Source organism: Balaenoptera physalus, assembly GCF_965194825.1.
Source record: "Balaenoptera physalus genome assembly, chromosome: 19".
Lineage (NCBI taxonomy): Eukaryota > Metazoa > Chordata > Mammalia > Artiodactyla > Balaenopteridae > Balaenoptera > Balaenoptera physalus.
The window spans coordinates 5,224,396-5,245,538 of record NC_138900.1 but is presented as its reverse complement, the minus strand read 5'-3'; the positions used below and the strand labels follow the sequence as shown (position 1 = coordinate 5,245,538).

The 21,143-nt window shown below is 43.3% G+C and overlaps 3 protein-coding genes across 6 annotated transcripts in view; 2 read left to right on the top strand and 1 right to left on the bottom strand.

Moving 5' to 3' along the window:
* LOC309648134 (zinc finger protein 610-like) overlaps nt 1-21,143 on the top strand; it is a 412,471-nt gene that overhangs the window by 118,338 nt on the left and 272,990 nt on the right. The window lies entirely within an intron of this gene.
* Nucleotides 1-21,143, top strand: part of LOC309648189 (uncharacterized protein) — a 284,457-nt gene that overhangs the window by 8,554 nt on the left and 254,760 nt on the right. The gene's annotated exons all lie outside the window — the stretch shown is intronic.
* Nucleotides 8,635-21,143, bottom strand: part of LOC309648190 (uncharacterized protein) — a 79,795-nt gene continuing 67,286 nt past the window's right edge. For all 4 annotated transcript variants that reach the window (XM_082436564.1, XM_082436565.1, XM_082436567.1 and 1 more), the window contains one exon: nt 8,635-17,012. In XM_082436564.1, coding sequence (XP_082292690.1) covers nt 15,604-17,012 — 1,409 coding nt within the window. In that variant the 3' untranslated portion in view covers nt 8,635-15,603. The remainder of the gene's footprint in view (nt 17,013-21,143) is intronic.

The window sequence follows — 21,143 nt, the reverse complement described above, 5'->3', positions numbered from 1 at the left end:
GCTAGGGTCAGCCCCTCCTTGAGTCAACCTGATGGAAGAAGAGGGTCCCGATCTCACCAGTGGACCTCAGACTCGGCCTCCAAGACACAGGAAAGGTACCTCCTACAGGGCCTGGAGACTAGGAGGACAAGGCAAAGCTGTCTCCTGGGTTTCTGACCACCTGACTAGGTACAAAACTGTACCAATCTCAGGGGCAGCAATAGATGTGAGGAAAAGACAGTTTGGGCCCGTGCTGAATTCAAAAGGCCCGAAGTCCACCCAAATGGAGGTGTGCCAGGTGAGGATGTGTGAGCTCGAGCAGTAGAGCGGGGAGGACAGAGGGTTCTGGAAACGCAAGGAGAGCTGCCACGCCGAGGCCTCCCGTGCACACACCCAGCATCGGCCGCTGCTTCTGCAGCAGTTCTATCCACGCGCTGACCTTTCTCAAACTGAACTCACGGAGTCTTTCATTCTTTTTCTCTCTGCACAAAGAGATCTTGGGCCACGTAACCCTTCCAACATAGTGAGTGGAACAGTGCCTGACACAGAACAGGCGCTCAGTGAATATCTGAAGATGTTAGGGTATATACGTTATACACGTAAGCAGTATGTACACTTAATTAAAGTATTATATACATTGCTCCGGGCTTCATAAGATGGGTGACGTTGAGGGGATTAAAAGTTTTGCCCAAAGAGCTCAACCCGTGTACGCCGAGCGACTCCTCCGCCAGTGGTTTCTACCAATCCCTCTCTTGCCCCACCCCCACCATCCTCCACGCAGCGTCCGCACCACCTGCTGCCGAGTCCGACCAGAGGGTGTCAATCCTTCCGCACGGAGGCCACAACGCCCTGGGCCCGCAGCCGTACTTACCAGACGAAACAAACCCCGCCGCTTCGCCAGGCCCCGCCTGACGGGCCGCAGCCCCGCCGCCCTCACCTCCCTGCACTCTTCGCTGTGCTCCTGGGCCGGGGGCGCCCGCCCCGCTTCCGTGACTTGAGCCAAGGCCAAGTTCTTCCTCTCCGTGGCCTTGGCCCTGCGTCGCGGCGCCGGAAATGCGCCCCCAGGTGGCCCCTTCCACCACCCACCCTCGGGGACGGGTGCAGCGCCTCTGGCTGCCGCTTCACTGCGGGCACCTCACCACCTCCACTGTCACCGCGACCGCCGTCTGGAGAAGAAATGGCGCCATGGCTCCGCCTCCGCCACTGTCTCCCGGGAGCCCGGAACCCGGAACCGACCCGGTCACAAGGGGCTCCATGGAGACGGGAGGGCTCGGCTCAGGCCGCCATCAACGGGGCAGAGAAGGGGTGCGGGGGGACGACGACTTCCAAGAAGACGGCAGGATGAGTGTGCGGGGAAGAGCGCTCAAACACTGCTTGGAAAGGATACTGTTTGAAAGTAGTGCTTGAAGAGGGACTTCCCTGCTGGTCCCGTGGTAAACAATCCGCCTGACGATGCTGGGGGCGCGGCTTGGATCCCTGGTCCGGGAGCTAAGATCCCACATGCTGTGGGGAAACTAATCCCGCGCGCCACAACTACTGCGCTCGCACGCCGCAACCAGAAAAGAGAAAACCTGCGTGCGGCAACTAGAGAGAAGCCCGCACACCTCAACGAAAGAGCCGGCATGCCTCAAGATCCCACGTGCCACAACTAAGACCCGACTCAGCCATACAGATAAAACAAGTTAATTTTTTAAAAATTGAACAAAATTTTTAACAATAAATTAACACAAAGCTACTGAAGAGTATTAACTGTTTCAGAAACGAAAAACACTAGAACTAAGAGGGGTTTTGCCACCTCCTCCTACTAAAAACGCCGCCAGTGAGGCTATTGGAAGGGCACCACCTAAACTCAAGGGCATCCCTAGAATCCACCCTGGGTGAGGAGTCCCTGAGCTAATTTTACCTCACTCTGATTCTGAGGTCAGTTCCCCTGACTCAGCTCAGCAAGTGCTGGATCCGGCCTTGTTAAGGGCACTGAAAATGAACCCACAGTGGAGCATTGGACCTTGCTGTGAACTCAGCGGTACTCGAGACAGGCTGGGGACTCTTCCCGCCAGAGCCTCTCGACCTCTGCTGTGCCGTGGGTGCCGCGTAGATGTTCAGGAGCAACCCTGCCCTGAGCTGTGACAGCCACGGCCCCTCAGACCCCGCCAGGTGTCACCCCTTCCTCTGTCCCCACGTCATCCCCCATCCCCTCACCCTCCTGCCTGGGCTGCGCTTCCACCCCCCTTGCTCTCTGATCCCCCCGCACAGGCTCCACTGCTCCTGGCTCCACCCAAACCTCTGCTGTGACAACCAACACTCCTGACACAGGCAGACTAAGTTGTGATTTTAGGACCTTAGGGTCCTAAACACCTTAGGGTGTTTGGAGTCCTATATCCACCCATCTCAGGAATTAGCAGACTCTGGGAGACACAGAGGCACAGTTTGGGGTCCCGCCCACAATTCAGCCTGAACACATTCTCTTTTCTCGGCTTTATACACTGGAGTTCTCTGAGATGTCTTTTTCAAATCTCAACTGTTGCTTTCAAAAACACTAAAATCACTGCACTCAACTTTAAGAATAAAATCTTCATTTTCACCTTTAAAATGAAATTGGAGGGAAGACCAAAAGCAGTCATTTTTTTTAAGCACTTAAAGAGAAAACCCACATGGGATCAGTTCACAGAATAAAAGGTCACGTAACCCCTCCCACCTCCTCAGCCACCGCCCGTCACCACGAAGCCCGCCCTGGGCTGGCACAGGGCAAGGGGACGAGGGGAGACCAGTGCGGGCCTGGGACGACAGCACAGCGGCCACGAGAGGAGCCAGAGCACAGGTCCTCTGTCTCTGGGCAGAGGGGGCCACTTGCTCCATCCTCTTTCCAAGTTCAAGTGGCCAAGCATGGGCAACCTGGGGATTCTGATTAGAAACAGAATAGCGGGGACTAAGCAAGGACCAGTGGTTCTTGCTTTCTCCCATATCAAATAAAGATGTATATTTACGATGACTATTACATATTGCTTCAGATGGAGGGAACACCAGTTTTCCCCCACTTCCAGTTCTATACGTGAGCAGCCTGTAGGTCAGCCCACCAAGAACTAGAAAAGCTAAATATGTTTTTAAAGGATGTCTGAAGGCGTCAAAGAGGTACTGAGGCATCCGCAACCGAAGGGTCCAAGATTCCAAACAAAAGGGAAACCCAGTGAGGGAGCGGGAGACTGAGAGGGCCGCTCCTTCACTCGGGGCATCTGACTCTGGGAAGAAAATGCAGTGAAAAGTCAAGCAGAGGGCACTGGCTAACAGAGCTCTGGACAGTTCCATGGGGCTGGGAAGACAAAAATTCGAGTGCAGGCCTGACAAGTCAGCCAGGACTTTAGGGACCAAGCTCCCCAAGAAAAGGAAGGCACAGAAAATGAGCCCAACACTCTGCAGAAACTGGCTGAGCAACTGAGTTGCAGTGACCTCATGGTGCTCAGGAGACAAACACTGGGCTTCAGGACCTGGCAAGAAGGAGGGGCCGTGGGAAGCACCGCAGTCTTCCAGATGGAGACCCTGGAAGGCTCCACCCTGGGGTGGGGGGGAAGGTGGGGGAAGGCAGCTGAGACTGAGGCTTACAAGGACTCCCAGCCTCCAGTCACTCAGTCCCTGACTAAACTGAGAGCCTGTCCGTACTCTGGGTCTGCGTCAGAGGAAACGCTGAAGGAAGACAGCATCAGCCAGAACCTCTACGGTTTTTCATATATAATACCCAGCACTCAACTAAAATAACAAAAACGATGTCACAACAAGTAGGACCAAGAGACAGAAAGAACAGAAATAGAAACAGATGCAGAGGGGATCCATATACTCCAGTTATCAGATGCAAACTTCACTTGTTCAAAAATATATACCAGACATTTATGCACGTGAATACGTGACTTCCATGTGCAGATGCATTTCTCCTGGTTTACGGAGGGTGACAGGGGGCGTTGTTGAAACTTAGGATCTATAGCGTACTCGTGAGAAGCATGGGTGATAACCTCGATTTGTGCCTGCCATCTGAAGTGTGCTGAGAGGGATGTCAGTCCTGTGAGACCTATAGGGCCTCATGCGATCCCAGTGCAGACACTGTCTCAGCTGAGTTGAATTGTGGGATACCCAGCTGGTGTCCCAGGAATTACTTGTGAGAAAAATCCCCACACACTGGTGACCAAAAGTGTCAAAAGCGTTCCACATGAGGGTGTTGTGGTGTGCATTTTTAAGTATGAAGTATTTGGTGATCCCTGAGTTAAAGGCACAGCCAAGGAAGAAGCTTTGCTAAATTCAGTACATCTGAAATGCTCCGACGGGTGCGGAGTTCCTGATTATTGGTGAGATGTGATCCACGAGGATAGGTTTTTCACATTCATGGCATTTGTGAGGATTCTTTCCAGAATGAGTTCATCTTCTAAAGGCCTGACTATACTAAATACATTTATCTGGCTTCTACCCAGCATAAATTTTCTCATGAAGCCTCAGCTATCAAGCCACGCTAAAAGCATCGCCAACTTCATTGTATTTTTAAGGGCTCTCACTAGCATGGATCCCCTGATGCTAAGTTAGGCTAGAAGGCACACTGAAGAATCTGCCACACTCATTACATTTGTACGGTTTCTGTCCGGTATGAACTCCCCGTTGATCGGCAAGGTATGCATTTCGGCTAAAGGCTCTGCCACATACATCACATTTATACAATTTCTTTCCTGTCTGAATTTTCTGATGTCTCCTGACGTTTGAGCTGTCATTAAATTTGTAACTTCTCCTTCCAGCATGAATATTCCAAGCTGTGAGTTTTGACCAAAGATTTTACCACATACATCACATTTATGTAATTTGGCTCCTGGGTGGATTATCTGATGTCTTCCGAGAGTGGCGCTATCATTAAAGGTTTTGCCACACGTTACATTTGTACCATGACTCTCCGTGAATTTTCTGATGATGTACAAGCTGTGAATTTCGAACAAAGAATTTGTCACATACATCACATTTGTATAATTTCTCTCTTGTATGGATTATCTGATGTGCAGCGAGGAGTGAGTCCTTAAGAAAGGTTTTCCTACACTCATTACATTTGTAAGGTCTTTCGATGTGGTCTTGTGTCATCACTGAAGGAGGCATGAAATCATTGCCATATGTATTTGAAACGTTGGTTTGGACACTAGGAGGAATTCTTTGAAGTGGAGTAAATGAGGAACTACTGTTGACAGAACTCTCAACTTCATTACATTCAGATACTATCCCATCAGTAAGAAATATCTGCAGTTTATCCAAAATGTTAAATCCAAGCCTATTTCCAATGGGCTTGATTCCTGCATCCCTTCTACCATGTTGATCTCTTCCATCAGTGAGATTTCCATTATGGGTCATAGACATTCCTTTGTAACTTCTTTCATCATCTATCTAATGACAGATAATTTTGTGTATTTTCCTGGATTTCCCCAAGGTGAAAATGATTATAGGAACAGTTCTGTCATTATTACCAGTTTAAAGAGTTGGGAGGAAGATCAACATGAAGATTTTTCTGTCGGTGCCCTTCCGACCTGCAGCTTTATCAAGCTGAACGTTCCATCGCTGACTTGCACCAAGCCGTCTCGGAGTCGACCTAGTTATGGAAACGCGTTCTTCGCAGAATCCCAGTTCTGGCAGTTCAAGCTGGCCCGTCACAGATGCCTCTCCATCTCCACAGGCAGAGGGTTAAAAGCAGGAGAACTGGAAGGTTTCCACAGGAGGGAAGTCCATGGAAAAGAGTGAAAACTGGGGAGTGAGGAGAGAAAACCCACGGTGTCCTCTGCAAGGCTGTGGACAGTGGCCCGTGAGCACGGGGAGCCCTCGCTGGTCACCTGTCCTGTCGCCAAGGAAGGCCGCCCTCGTAGGGAGCAGTGATTGGATGCCTGCTGTGTGCTTGGTGCTCTGTTCCCCTTGCAGAACAGCTGAAGCCACGGAAGGTGTCCTTAGGGGCGGATGGTGAAGCAGGCACTTGTGTCCAGGGAGGCACTGACCCCGAAGCTGGGTACCCCTCTCCTGAGGATGTGGTGGGCTGAGTGCTGGGAGGGATGGGTCTCCAGGTTCCCGAGCCAGTGACCAGGGGCTTTGGCTGCACACGCCCCCACCAGGTCCCAGGGCCCCGTCAGCACACAATCACGAGGCCCTCACCTCTGGGGATTCGACCTCTTTTCCACCCTGCTTCATTATCCAGAACACTCGCTATTTGACTGCATGTCTTTTGAATGAATGTGACCTGCAGTTGAGAAACACTGTGATGACATTTTAATCACTGGGAACATGAATTACAAGAATGATATTTACATATCAATTAACACTAAACAGACTGTTGTCTCATAATTGAGAAGAAAAATATATATTATACTATAGGTGTATTCTGAATACTTACTGTAAATAAATAAATGCAAAAGAACAGATGACATAGGATAAAGAAGATGTGGCACATATATACAATGGCCTATTACTCAGCCATAAAAAGAAACGAAACTGAGTTATCTGTAGTGAGGTGGATGGACCTAGAGTCTGTCATACAGAGTGAAGTAAGTCAGAAAGAGAAAAACAAATACCATATGCTAACACATATATATGGAATCTAAAAAAAAAAAAAAGGTTCTGATGAACCTAGGGGCAGGACAGGAATAAAGACGCAGACATGCAGAATGGACTTGAGGACACGGGGAGGGGGAAGGGTAAGCTGGGACGAAGTGAGAGTAGCATTGACATATATACACTGCCAAATGTAAAATAGATAGCTAGTGGGAAGCAGCTGCATAGCACAGGGAAATCAGCTCAGTGCTTTGTGTTCACCTAGAGGGGTGGGACAGGGAGGGTGGGAGGGAGATGCAAGAGGGTGGAGATATGGGGACATACGTATATGTATAGCTGATTCACTTTGTTATACAGCAGAAACTAACACAACACTGTAAAGCAGTTATACTCCAATAAAGATGTTAAAGAAAAAAATAAAGAACAGATGACATAAATTGTAATGCTAAATAAGCCAAAACAAGCTTATCCAATCTAACTAATTGGCTGTTTAGAATTGTAAAACAAATATAATATAGAGAAATGAAGAATTTGATAAAACAATTTTTAAGACAACAATATAGTTTTCTAAGTATCTGCTGTAAAACTACGTACCCATAAAGAAAAGGCATTTTTTTATAACTTTAACAAGTAGTATGTGTCAGTTGTTTTGCATAAGACATGCTGAAAGACCATCATCTGTAAATTCCACTTATAAATTAATACATAAAATATTAACTTTCTCCAGTTCTCTGACAGCCAGTAAGTAGACCAATCCCTACCTATGCAGTACCCTTAATTATCTAGCTTAATGGTTACCAAAATACATGGAATAAACAGCACATTGTATATTCATTAACTGGGATCAGATACAATGTTGTTGAGAACGAAGTACAAACGAAAAGCAAACAGGATATAATGCAGACAAAGGTGTATCATGAAAACCATGACAGAATACTAACATACCTTTTTCTAAAAAAGTAACTTTTGAGTATTTACTACAAAACATGCAATATTCTAAGCCATCTAACAGCACTAAATTGTTTTAAAAGGCTTGAGGTAAATTAACACGATTTTTCAAATCAGGGTAGGAGATGCACAGGTTTATGTACATTAACCCAACCGACACACAAAGTGGTGCAAGAACCAGGACCTACAGACTGAGAAAACTTCAATGTGACCAGCCATTGGCCAAAACTTATTCTTAAACAGGACAGATTACAAAATAATACAATGGGGCTTCCCTGGTGGCACAGTGGTTGAGAATCTGCCTGCCAATGCAGGGGACACGGGTTCGAGCCCTGGTCTGGGAAGATCCCACATGCCGTGGAGCAGCTGGGCCCGTGAGCCACAACTACTGAGCCTGCGCGTCTGGAGCCTGTGCTCCGCGACGAGAGGCCGTGATAGCGAGAGGCCCGCGCACCGCAATGAAGAGTGGCCCCCGCTTGCTGCAACTAGAGAAAGCCCTCGCACAGAAACGAAGACCCAACACAACCAAAAATAAAAATAATAATAATAAAAAAACTACAAAATAATACAACGAATACCAGGAGTTTAGACAGAAAACATCAAGGGGGATGCAAGAAGTGAGCTGTGTAACTAAGCTATTCAGCCATCCCTCCTGGAAGTGGTTTCTGAGTCATCACGGCTGCACGACTATCCAGATAAAGTTGTTCAATGGATAAAGAGGGATCATGTCTATAATGTAACATGGAAGGTGGAGGCATGGGTGAAAAAGTGCTCTGGAGATGGGGGTGATCAACAGAACAAATTAAATATGCATTTAAATGTTTCCATTCACATCGAGGTTCCATTTGAGGAGTGATCAGGAATGAAAAAGGGCATGAGCAGAGCACAGGGTGTACACATATGTGGGCGCACAGCTTGTGATTGCGTATCTGTGTGAAAATAAGTGTACGATGGCAACTAAAATACTAACTTTAAAAGAAAACAAGAATTGGTTTAGGAATTAACATGATACCATCCCATTTTTAATTGTGGAAATTATACTATGGATATGAAACAGAAACGAAAAAGATCTAAAAAGGGAGAGAGTGTGATGTTGTAGGGAGAAAGCAGGATTACAAATGTGCTCTATAATATCATACTGATTAGACCACATACCACAAGTTCCACTGTCATGTTTATATCCAATAAAAACATACAGGACTTTGGCACAGTGGTTAAGAATACGCCTGCCAATGCAGAGGGCACGGGTTCCATCCCTGGTCCGGGAAGATCCCACATGCCGCGGAGCCACAACTACTGAGCCCGCGCGCCTAGAGCCCATGCTCCGCAACAAGAGAAGCCACCACAATGAGAAGCCCAAGCACTGCAACGAACAGTAACCCCCGTTTGCCGCAACTGGAGAAAGCCCGTGTGCAGCAACAAAGACCCAATAAAGCAAAAACAAAAAAACAAAAAAACATAATATTCCACAAGATTGTGCAAGAATGTTCTTGGCAGAAACCAGAAGGAAAAACCAAAAAAGGGCAATCATAGGCAATGGATGAGTTTCTTCTGTACCCAAACAGAGATACAAAAAAATCAAATCAATAGTAAAGAAGAGTAAGAGACCATGATTTTGAAACTGAGTCCCCCTAAATCTGAGTTCTTCTGTCGAGTTTGATTAACCTGTCTGTCCAACATTTTCCCATTCTTATCCAATACCTGTTCCCCTCAAGATTGATGAATATCAAAGAAAAGGCAGGATTGATATCAAAGGGAACCTGGGGGGCCTTCCAGGTTACAAAAACCTTTCTGTGTCCCGTTTCCTGTTTATAGAAGAAGGCTTTAGTTTCCTAAACCTTCTCTGAGATCCAAAGAGCAGATTCAAGCCGTTATCAATTAGGGGAAGGAGGGAATGCAGAAACAAAGGAAAAGCAAGCTGAACATGTATCTTTTCCAGGATTGGTAGCTTAAACTGATACCTTGATTTATAACCCCAAACTGTGGCTTCAGCAAGTTGCCCCAAGAAGCCTTAAAAATTGATGACACCCAGAGGGTCAATTGAGAACTGGAATTCTTAACCATCACATTTGGCTCTAGGTAAATAATAAAATGTCAGAACTATTGCTTTTACTCTCTTCCTGAAAGAAGTTAAAGAATCACAAGACTGTGATTTAGAAACTTGTTTTGCAGGCATGTACAGAATAATCACAAAGGAAATCACAATGTGGTGCCAAAGAGTCTGCACAGCTGAGATCTTATAGGAAAGCTGGGATCACAGACACTCCCCTCCCCTCCCTCCTTTTGCCTTTAAAATCTTATACACAGGTATAAGAGTATGCTGAAAACTGTCCTTCCACGCAGTCTTTCTTCAGAGCTTTCACCATCCTCAATGGTGAAAGAATGGAAGCTTTTCCTCGAAGATCAGGAACAAGACAAGCATACCTGCTATTTCTAAAAACATATAATTGGAAGTCCTACCAAGAACACATAGGCGTAAAATGAGATAACAGATATCCCAATAGCAACAGGAAGCAAAATCATCTCTGTACACAGGTAACATGATCTAATAGGTAGAAAACCCTGAAGATTCTGAAATTAAAAAAAAAAAAAACCCCTTCTAGAAATAATGAAAGAGTTCAAAAACCTTACAAGATTTAAAATCATCATGCAAAACTCAATCGGGTTTCTAAAAATTAAAAATGATCAAAACAGAAATTGAGAAAACAATTCCATTTATAAGAGAATCAAAAAATATTTAGACATGACATTATAAAAGAAGGGAAAGATTTGTACACTGCAAACTACAGACTGCTGAAAATTTTACAGAAGACAAAAATAAATGGAAACATACCCCATGTTCATGGATTGAAAGTCAATATTGTCAAGATGTCAATACTACCCAAAGTGATTAAGAGATTCAAAGCATTCATTCCCTAGTGAAATCCCAACAGGGTTTTCCTGAAAAAACAAATCCATTCTGTGATTCCTATGGAATGTCAAGAGACAATGAATAGTAAAAACAAGTTTGAAAAGAACAGTGAGAGGTCTCACACTTCCTTGTTTCAAAACTTATTCCAAACCTACACTAATCGAAACAGTGTAGTACTGTCATAAAGGCAGACAGAGACTTTAGGAAAAAACTCTTCTGTGATAGCAGCCAAGATGGCGAAGTAGAAGGATCCTAAACTCACCCCTTCTCACGAGCACGCCAAAATCACAACTAACTGCAGTACAACCATTGATGAAAGACTGGAACCTACCAGGAAAGCTCTTTAACAAGTAAAGACATAAAGAAGGAACCACAATGAGATGGGTAGGAAGGGCAGACTCACGATACACTCAAACCCCATATCCCCTGGGTGGGTGACCCAAAAACTAGAGAATAATTATATTACAGACGTTCTCACACAGGAGTGAGAGTTGTAAGCCCCACATCAAGCCCCCTAGCCCAGAGGGCCGGCACTGGGATGAGGAGCCCCCAGAACATTTACCTTTGAAGGCCAGTGGGGCTTGACTGCAGGAGCTCAGAGTAATGGGGAAAATAGAGATTTCACTCTTAACAGACACACACAAAATCTCACATACACGGAGATGAAAGGCAAAAGCAATAATCTGATAGAAGCCTGGGCAAGAACTGCCCCTGCCTGCTATCTTGGAGGATCTCCTGGGAAGGTGGGGGGAGGCGTTGGCTCACCGTGGGGACATAGACAATGATGGCAGTAACATCAAGGAACATTCATCTGCATGAGCTCTCCTGGAGGCTGACTTCTTGGCACCAAGACCTCGCCCCACCCAAGAACCTGTAGGTCTGGCGCTGGGGCGCCTCAGGCAAAACAACAAACTGGCAGGGGATACAGCCCCACCAATCAGCCAATGGGCTGCCTAAAGGCTTCCTGAGCCCACTGCCACCTCTCTACATGCCCTTAGACATACCCTGGCCTGCCAAAGGGCCAAGACCCAGGTCCAACCAACAGTGGGCAGGGAGAAGCCTCTAGACCAGCCTCACCCACCAGGGTGCAGATACCAGAAGCAAGAAAACTACAGTCGCACAGCCTGCAAAATGAATCCACAAATACAGGCCAGACACTACCCCGGGACCAGCTGGGCTCTGACCTTGGGTGATGAAAGGGACACATAGGACACCTCCTACAGAGGGCCACTTTTCCAACGTTGAGAAATGTAACTAACCTACCACATACATAAAAATATAAATAGCAATTTAGACAAAATGAGGTACCCGAGGAATATGTTTCAGGCGGAGGAATAAGACAAAACCCCAGAAGAAGAACTAAGTGACATGGAGATAGGAAATCTGGCTGAAAAAATGTTCAGAGTAATGATCAAAAAGAACTTGGGAGGAGAATGGATGCACAGCCTGAGAAATGAGAAGTACTTAACAAAGACTTTGAAAATATAAACAACAACCAAACAGAATTGGAGAATACAGTAACTGAAATGAAAAATACACTAGAAAGAATAACAGGCTAAATGAGGCAGAAGAATGGATCGGTGAGCTGGAAGACAGAGCAGTGGAAATCACCACTGCTGAAGAGAAAAAATAGAAGAAGGAGGACATCTGAAGAGACTTCTGGGACAACAACAAGTGCACTTTTGTATTATACAGGTCCCAGAAGGAGAAGAGAGGAAGGGCCATAGAAAATATTTGCAGAGATAATAGCTGAAAACCACCCTAACCTGGGAAAGGAAACAGTCACCCAAGTTCAGGAAGTGCCAAGAGTCCCATATGCATATAAAGACTTCATAGAAAGCACAAACCAAAAATCTATCATAGATACAAATTCAAAATGCACATGAAAATATGCTCAACATCATGTGCTTTCCCACTATTTACAGCTCCTTGGAGCACCTCTGTTTCCTAGGTGGAATGCTGCCCAATGTATCAATCATTCAATAAAGCCAATTAGATCTTTAAATTTATTTCAATTTGATTCAGTTTTTGCACATTAATGGAAGTCAGTCTGAAATGCACTGCTATGGGATTTGCATTATAGCCATCTGAATATTCTGGAATAGAGTGTAGAGAGTACAGATTATGAGTATGTAACCCCCAAATTGTATGTTTCATTCCATATTGGAAAGAAATTGTTACAGATTCTTTCAAACCTGAGAGCCTAACGGTGCATTCTTACCTGCTGTTACAAAGCACCGAGACGAGATAAAACTGTGTTGATGGAATAAACATGATTCATCCAGGGTTATGACAAAAGTGATTATATTTTATTAATTAAAACAGGAGACCCATGATACATTCAGAATGTAATTCTATGAATACAACAGTAGCAAATGATAATAGCAGCAATTAAATGTGAATCATACACAAACACATATTATTCTGGTTCTGATTAAATTTGATGCTCAAAATAATTGCTCTCTCTTCAATTTCCAAAAATAAGACTAACTTTTCTTTAATCATACATACAACAGTTACTGCCATCCAATGGAGGAAGTGACCAACTTTTCCTGTGCATTGTTCCTACCACATAATCAGTCCCTAATAACTCGTCACTCTCCTCCCATGAAAAGCCCAGTGCCTTAATGTCTTGCCTTCTCTCGTGCAGGTCAGTTGGTAGAGCGTTCTGTCCTGTAACCCACTGTGAACAGAAGGGCGCCCTGAACATAATGAGCATGACGATTCACGTCCTAGTTTTACATTATTCTCTGCTGCTCCCTGACGCTAATTCACACACTACTGAATTTGGTAATTCAGGATTCATGTTTTTCCAGGGAACATGGATGTGAATGAACCACACCTAATGAAGTTGGCCCCCTCATCTTACTGATTCCTTCCCAGAGACCATCATGAAAGGCCTGTAACGAATGCATGAAATCAACATATTAACAAGGCCAAGCTCTTAGGGCTCACCACACAACAGGCCAATAAACTGAGAGACTAGTTGTTGGGGCAAGCAATAGTGGCTTTATTCAGAAAGCCAGCAGACCCAGAAGATGGTGGACTACTGTCCCAAAGAATTGTCTTCCCTGAGTTAGAATTCGGGCTTCTTTCATACTAAAAGAGGAGGGAGTAAAGTCCTGGTTCCAATCAGATTCCTGAGGGGATGTTTTAATTTCTTCTTTTTTGAAGCCATTCACAGGGGAGGCTGGACAGAAGGTTTCCCATGAGGTAAACAAAGGTACTTTAGTTTAATGCACATTACACGGGAATCAGGTTTCCCAAAGATAGCCCATTATGTATAATTTAAGCTTATAGGCAATATCCCTTTAGTGATTCACTTGTAGCAAAAGCAATAGAATACAAACGTTAAAGTAAAAGGAAAAGGTCCAATATAGAGACAGACTTGTTCTTCCCTGTTACTTCAAACTTTAGGTTGAAAAGCATAAATAGTAAGTAGCCTTTTCAAGAAAACTCAAATAATTAAATTTTAATATACTGAAGATAATCGGTTATTTTCACATGGGTCCTTTTTCCTCTCATATACACACCATGTCAGAAGTTTCAACATGTTGTGACTTGTAATGATTCTGCAGTATGTAATATCTCGTTAACCTCAGAGAACTAAAGATTTATTTATTCCTAGTACGCATTCTCTGATGGTCTGTTGTAAGAATTGCTCAAAAAATTTACCAAATTCATTACATTTGTAAGGACTGTCCCAAATATTAGTTCTTTGGTAAACCCCAAGGATGTACTGTTTCATGAAGTTTCTCCGTGTGTATACTTTGTAACCTGTAAGAATTCTGTCATTACACTAAAGGTGTGGATACTTGATATAAAAATTTACAACATTCATTACATCGGAAAGCTTGCTCGCCAGCATAAATCCTCTGTATTTCAGTTTTGATCTTCAAGTACAGTCCTCAGGACACGTATTGCTTTGTGTGGTTTCTCTCAAAAATGTGTACTCTGAAGCTTAGTGCACTGTGAGGTCTGGAGAAAGCCTCTATTCATACATCTCCATAGCTTCTCTTCAATATGGACTTTCTGCAATTGCCAAGTACTTGAACTCAAGGTAAAGGTTTTGCCTCAACCAGTGTATTTGGGAGGTATGGCGCCAGTATGTTCCTATCTTGTGACTTCTGGGTAAGATCCTTGCCACACACATTACATTTCTGTGGGTTTTACTCAGGATAAATATTCTGGTATCTAGTGATGAGTGAGCAATAATTTAACTTTTGACATATTCGTTGCACTTTAAAACGTGGAGTATTTGGTGATCACTGAGTTTAAGGCACAATCTAAAAGCATTCAAAATTTAGTACATTTGTAACGTTCTGAAGAGTGCAGATTACCTGAATATTGGTGAGATGTGAGCAGTGAGAATAGGTTTTTCACATTCATGGCATTGGTGAGGAATCTTCCTAGATTGAATTCATTTTCTAAAGGCCTGACTACACTAAATACATTTATCTGGCTTCTATCCAGTATGAATTTTCTCGTGAAGCCTAAGATGTGAAGGCCTCCTAAAGCACTGCCACCTTCATTGTATTTTTTTTTTTTAAGATTTATTTATTATTTATTTCTTTATTTTTGGCGTGTCGGGTCTTAGTTGCGGCACGCGGGATCCTCACTGAGGCATGCAGGATCTTTCACTGTAGTGCGCAGGCTTCTCTCTAGTTGTGGTGTGCGGGTTTTCTCTTCTCTAGTTATGGCGCACAGGCTCCAGGATGCATGGGCTCTGTAGTTGTGGCACGTGGGTTCCAGAGTGCGTGGGCTCTGTAGTTTGCGGCATGCAGGCTCTAGTTGAGACACGCAAGCTCAGTAGTTGTGGCGCACAGGCTTAGTAGCCCCACGGCACGTGGGATCTTAGTTCTCTGACCAGAGATCGAACCCGTGTCCCCTGCGTTGTGAGGCAGATTCTTTACCACTGGGCCACCAAGGAAGTCCCCTTCATTATATTTTTAAGTGCTCTAACCAGTATGGATCCTCTGATGGTAAGTTTGGCTTGAAAGCACACTGAAGACTTTGCCACACTCACTACATTTGTAAGGTTTCTCTCTAGTATGAATTCTCTGATGGTAAGTGAGGTTCAATGCACAAAAGCTTTGCCACACTGATATTTGTATGATTTCTCCATAGTATGAATTCTCTGAACAACGGTTAGGTGTGAATTTTGAAGTGTGAATTTTGAAGACCTTCCCACATGTATCACACTTACATAGTTTCTCTCAGGTATGGGTTTTCTGATGTGTAGTGAGGGTTGAGACCTGAGTAAAGGCTTTCCCACACTCAAAACATTTGAAAGGTTTCTCTGTATGTACTCTCCGATGACTTGTAAGGTGTGAATTTCGACTGAAGAACTTGCCACACTCATTACATTTGAAAGGTTTCTCTCCAGTATGAATTCTCCAATGAAGTCGAAGATGGGATTTTTGACTAAAGACCTTTCCACACTCATCACATTTGTAAGGTTTCTCACCAGTATGAATTCTCTGATGACTTAAAAGGATTGCCTTCTCACTAAAGGCCTTGCCACACTCATTGCATTTGTAAGGTTTCTCTCCAGTATGAAATCTCTTATGACTTATGAAATGTGAATGCTGACTAAAGAGCTTCCCACACTCATTACATTTATAAGGTTTCTCTCCAGTATGAATCCTCCGATGACCAGCAAGGTGTGCATTTCGGCTAAAGACTTTGCCACACATATCACATTTATATAATTTCTTTCCTGTATGAATTTTCTGATGTCTACTGAGGTTTGAGCTGTCAGTAAAGGTTTTGCCACACTCATTACACTGGTAACTTCTCTTTCCAGCATGAATATTACGATGACGTACAAGGTATGAATTTTGACCAAAGACTTTACCACATACATCACATTTATGTAAGTTTGCTTCTGGGTGGATTATCTGATGTCTGGCAAGGGTGGAGCCATCATTAAAGGTTTTGCCACACTCATTACATTTGTAACATTTCTCTCCAGGATGAATTTTCCGATGATGTGCAAGCTGTGAACTTCGACCAAAGAATTTGTCACATATGTCACATTTATCTAATTTCTCTCCTGTGTGGATGGTCTGATGTTTAATGAGGTGTGAGCCCTTAAGAAAGGCTTTCCCACACTCATTACATTTGCAAGGTCTTTCCCTGTGTGCTTTAAGGTTTTGTGTCATCACTGAAGGATGCATAAAATCATTCCCATATATATTAGAAACATTGGTTTGGACACTAGGAGAAATTCTTTGAAGTGGTGAAAATAAGAAACTACTGTTGATAGACCTCTCAACTACATCACATTCAGAAATTATCCCATCAGTTTGAAATATCTGCAGTTTATCCTGAAAGTTTAATCCCAGCCTATTTCCACAGGGCTTGATTCCTGCACCCCTTCTACCATGTCGATCTCTTCCATCAGTGAGATTTTTGTTGCAGATTACAGGCATTCCTTTGTAATTTCTTTCATCATCTCTCCACTGACACTCAAAGTCATACATATTTTCCTGGACTTCCCAGAGGTGAAAATGTTTGATTTTACAGCTTTCAGGTCTTCCCAACATCAGTGTTTGGAATACTTCTCCTTTATCACTGTTCACTTTGGGTTGTAATTGCTTGATCACATGTATAGGGGAGATATCTACAAGATATAAAGAACCATAGGTATCCCATTCACAATAATTCAAAAATATATGTCTCATGTTGAATACATGATATTACACCAAATGTAATACTTATACCAAAGATAGGTATGAAATGCCCCAACCATGACCTTAAATTTTTGGAAACACTAAAGGAATAGAATTCTGTACTTAAGAAAGCATGTAACATAAATCCAAATATACTTTAAGGTAGCCTAGTTTTAAACACCATATGACAAAAACACTCACACTGGACAAACTTATGTCGGGTCTCAAAGAAAGAGTATTTTTCTACTATCACCTCTACGAACATACCAACCAACAGTAAACATACTGCTGTCTCATAATTGAGGAGAAAAATATACTATCGACGTATTCTGCATACTTACTGTACATAAATAAATTTTTAAAAGTAGACAATATATTGTACCGGGAAATAATCCAAAACAAAAGTTATCCAATTAATAATATAATTAGCTGTTCAGAACTGTAAAACAAATATAACAGAGAAAATGAAGAGTTTGATAAAACAATTTTTAAGAAACAATGTATTTTTCTAAATCTTTGCTATAGAACTATGTACCCAAAAAGAAAAGGCGTTTTACAACATTAACAAGTAGTACCTGTCAGTTGTATTGCATAATACATGCTAAAAGACCATCATCTGTAAATGACATAAATTAAGACATAAAATATTCTCCAGTTATCTAATGGCCAGTAACAGAGCAATCCCTACCTATGCAGTATCCTTAATTATCTGGTTTAATGGCTCCAAAATACTAGAAACAAAAAGTGAGCACTTTGTATATGTACTGACTAGGGTCAGACACAACGTTGTTGAAAAAAATGCAAATGAAAACCATACAAGATATAATGCAGATAAAGTCATATCATAAAGAACATGAATTTTATTAGCAGAAATCAGAAAGAAAAACCAGGAAAAATCCATCTAAAGACGAATGAATTTCTTCTGTACATACATGCAGATACAAAGAAACTGAATCAACCCACCAGCAGAGTAGGGGACCGTAATTTTCAAAAGTTAAGTTGCCTTAAATCTCAGTTCTCCTGCTAAGTCTGATTAACCTCTCTATCAAAAATTTTATTCTGTTTCTCCTTCCACACATGTTCATCTCAAGATTGAGGAGTACCAAAGAAAAGGGGGGATTGAAACTGAACAGGAATCTGCAGGGCCTTCCTGGTTACAAAAGCCTTTCTGAGTCTCCCATTTCCTGTTTGTTAAAAAAAAAGGCTTTAGTCTCCTAGACCATTCCTGAGTTCAAAAAGTCAGATTCAAGCAGTTACTAATTAGGGGATTGAGAGAATACAGAAGCAAAGGAAAAGCAAGTCCAATCTAATCACTTCCATGATTGGTAGCTTAAATTGGTACCTTGATTTATGACCCCAAACTGGGCTTCAACCAGTTATCCCAAGAGGACTGAAAAACTGATGACACCAGAGGGTCAACTGAGAATTGAAATTCTTAACCAGTCACATTTGGCTCTAAGTAAATAATAAAATGCCTGAACTATTGCTTTTCCTGTCTCCTAGAAGGAAGTTAAGGGATCACAAGACTCTGATTTAGGAACTGTTTTGCAGGAACATACAGAATAATCAGAAAGGAAATCACAACTTGATTCTCAAAAGTCTGCAGCTGACATCTTATGGGAAAGCTGGGATTACAGACACTCCCCTCCCCTCTCTCCCTTATCATTTAAAAATCTTACACCCTGGCCAGCCAGGAAGATGGATTTGAGGCAAGGCCAGGTCTCCCAAGTTTCTGGTTGGCACCTCCTCAACTAATACACATTTCTCTGCTTCTAACTCCAATGAGGAATGGGCATATGAATTTGGATTCGACATCATGTGTGATGTATGTTCTTTATTAGGAAAAGGTATAAGACTATGCTGGAAAATATCCTGCAATGGAGCAGTTACACAGCACTATCATCATACTCAATGGTGAAAGAATGAAAGCTTTTCCTTTAAGATCAGGAACAAGACAAGGATACCTGCTCTCAATATTTCTAAAAGCATATTACTGGAAGTCCCAGGAAGAACACAGAGGCAGAAAATTGGGTAACAGATATCCCAATAGCAAAAGAGAGTGAAATCATCTTTGTATACAACTGACATGATCTAATATGTAGAAAACCGTGAATATTCTGCAGAAAAAAACCTGCTAAAATTTTTAGAGCTCTAAAAAATGACAAGATGTAAAATCAACATGCAAAATTCAGTTGGGTTCGTAAACATTAAAAATGAACAACCAAAAAAGAACATGAGAAAAATATTCCAGTTACAAGAGAATCAAAAAAAAAAAAAAGTTAGATGCAACATTATACAAGAAGGTAAAGATATGTATATTGCAAACTAAAGACTGCTGAAAATTTTAGAAAAAACAAAAATAAATGCAAAGACATCCCAAATTCATGGATTGGAAGTCAATATTGCCATGATGTCAATACTACCCAAAGTGATCATTATATTCAAATCATTCCCTAGTGAAATCCCAGTAGTGTTTTCCTGAAGAACAGATACATCCATCCTGTGATTCATATGGAGTCTCAGGAGAAAACAAATAGCAAAAACGATCCTGAAAAGAACAAACTTGTTGTATCACACTTCTTTATTTCAAAACTTATTCCACAAATACACTAATCAAAACAGTGTGGTACTGGCATATAGACAGAGAGACTGCTGGAATAGAACAGAGACTTCCAAAAAAAAACTCTTGTGGGATAGCGGCTAAGATGGCAGAGAAGAACCCTAAAGTCCCCTCCTTTCACAAGCACACCAAAATCACAACTGACTGAAGAGCAACCACTGAACTAGAACCTACCAGAAAAGATCTTTAACAGCTAATGAAGGAACCACAACTAGATAGAAGGAAGGGCAGATTGGCCATATAATCAAATCGCATGCCCCCTGGGTGGGCAGCCCACAAACTGGAGAATAATTATGTTACAGAGGTTCTCCCACAGGAGTGAGAGTTCTGAGCTCCACATGAGGCAGCTCAGCCCAGGGGTCCAGCCCCAGGAAGCGGAGTCCTCAGAGCATTTGGCTTAGAAGGCCAGCGGGACTTGACTGCAGCTCCACAGGATTGGGGGAAATGGAGACTTCACTCTTAAAGGGCGCACAAAAGAATCTCACATGCACCGGGACAAAGGGCAAAAGCAGTAATATCATAGGAGCATGGACCAGAGCTACCTGCTGGTCTTAAGAGTATCTCCAGGGGAGGCAGGAGGCAACTGTAGCATGGCCAGGAGACATAGACACTGGTGGTGGACATATCAGGGGGCATTCATCTGCACGAGCTCTCCTGGAGGCTGACACCAAGACCTGGCCCCACCCAAAACCCTGTAGGCTCCAGTGCTGTGACCCCGCCCCCCCCAGACCAAACAACACACTGGGCAGGGGAACAGTCCCACCCATTAGCAGACAGGCTGTCTAAAGACTTCCTGAGCCCCCAGCTACTTCCCATGCCCCTAGACACCAGAGGGCCCTACCCACCAGAGGCAAAGACCCAGCACCACCCACCAGTGAGCAGGCACCTGGCCCTCCCACAAGGAAGTCTGCACGAGCCTCTAGACCAGCTTCACTCACCAGGGGGCAGACACTAGAAGCAAGAAAACTATAGTCTCTGCAGCCTATAGACCAAGTCTGCAAACGCAGGCCACATACTACCTGGGGACCAGATAGCCCCTGGTCCATAGGTGACGAGAGGGGAGTGCACCACCTGAATGCATAGGACGTCTCCTACAGAGGGCCACTTCTCCAAGGTTGAGAAATGTAACTAACCTACCGCATACATAAAATACAAATGGCAATTTAGACAAAATGAGGCGACAGAGGAATATGTTTCAGATAAAGGAACAAAACAGAAACCCAGAAGAAGAACCAAGTGTCGTGGAGACAGGCAAACTATTCAAGAAAGAGTTCAGAGTAATAATCGTAAAGACGATCAAAGAATTTGGTAGGAGAATGGATGCACAATGTGAGAAATGAGAAGTTTTTAACAAAGACTTAGAAATTATAAATAACAATGAAACAGAATTGAAGAATACAATAACTGAAATGAAAAATATGACAAATTAATAATAGACGAAATGAGGCAGAATAATCGATCA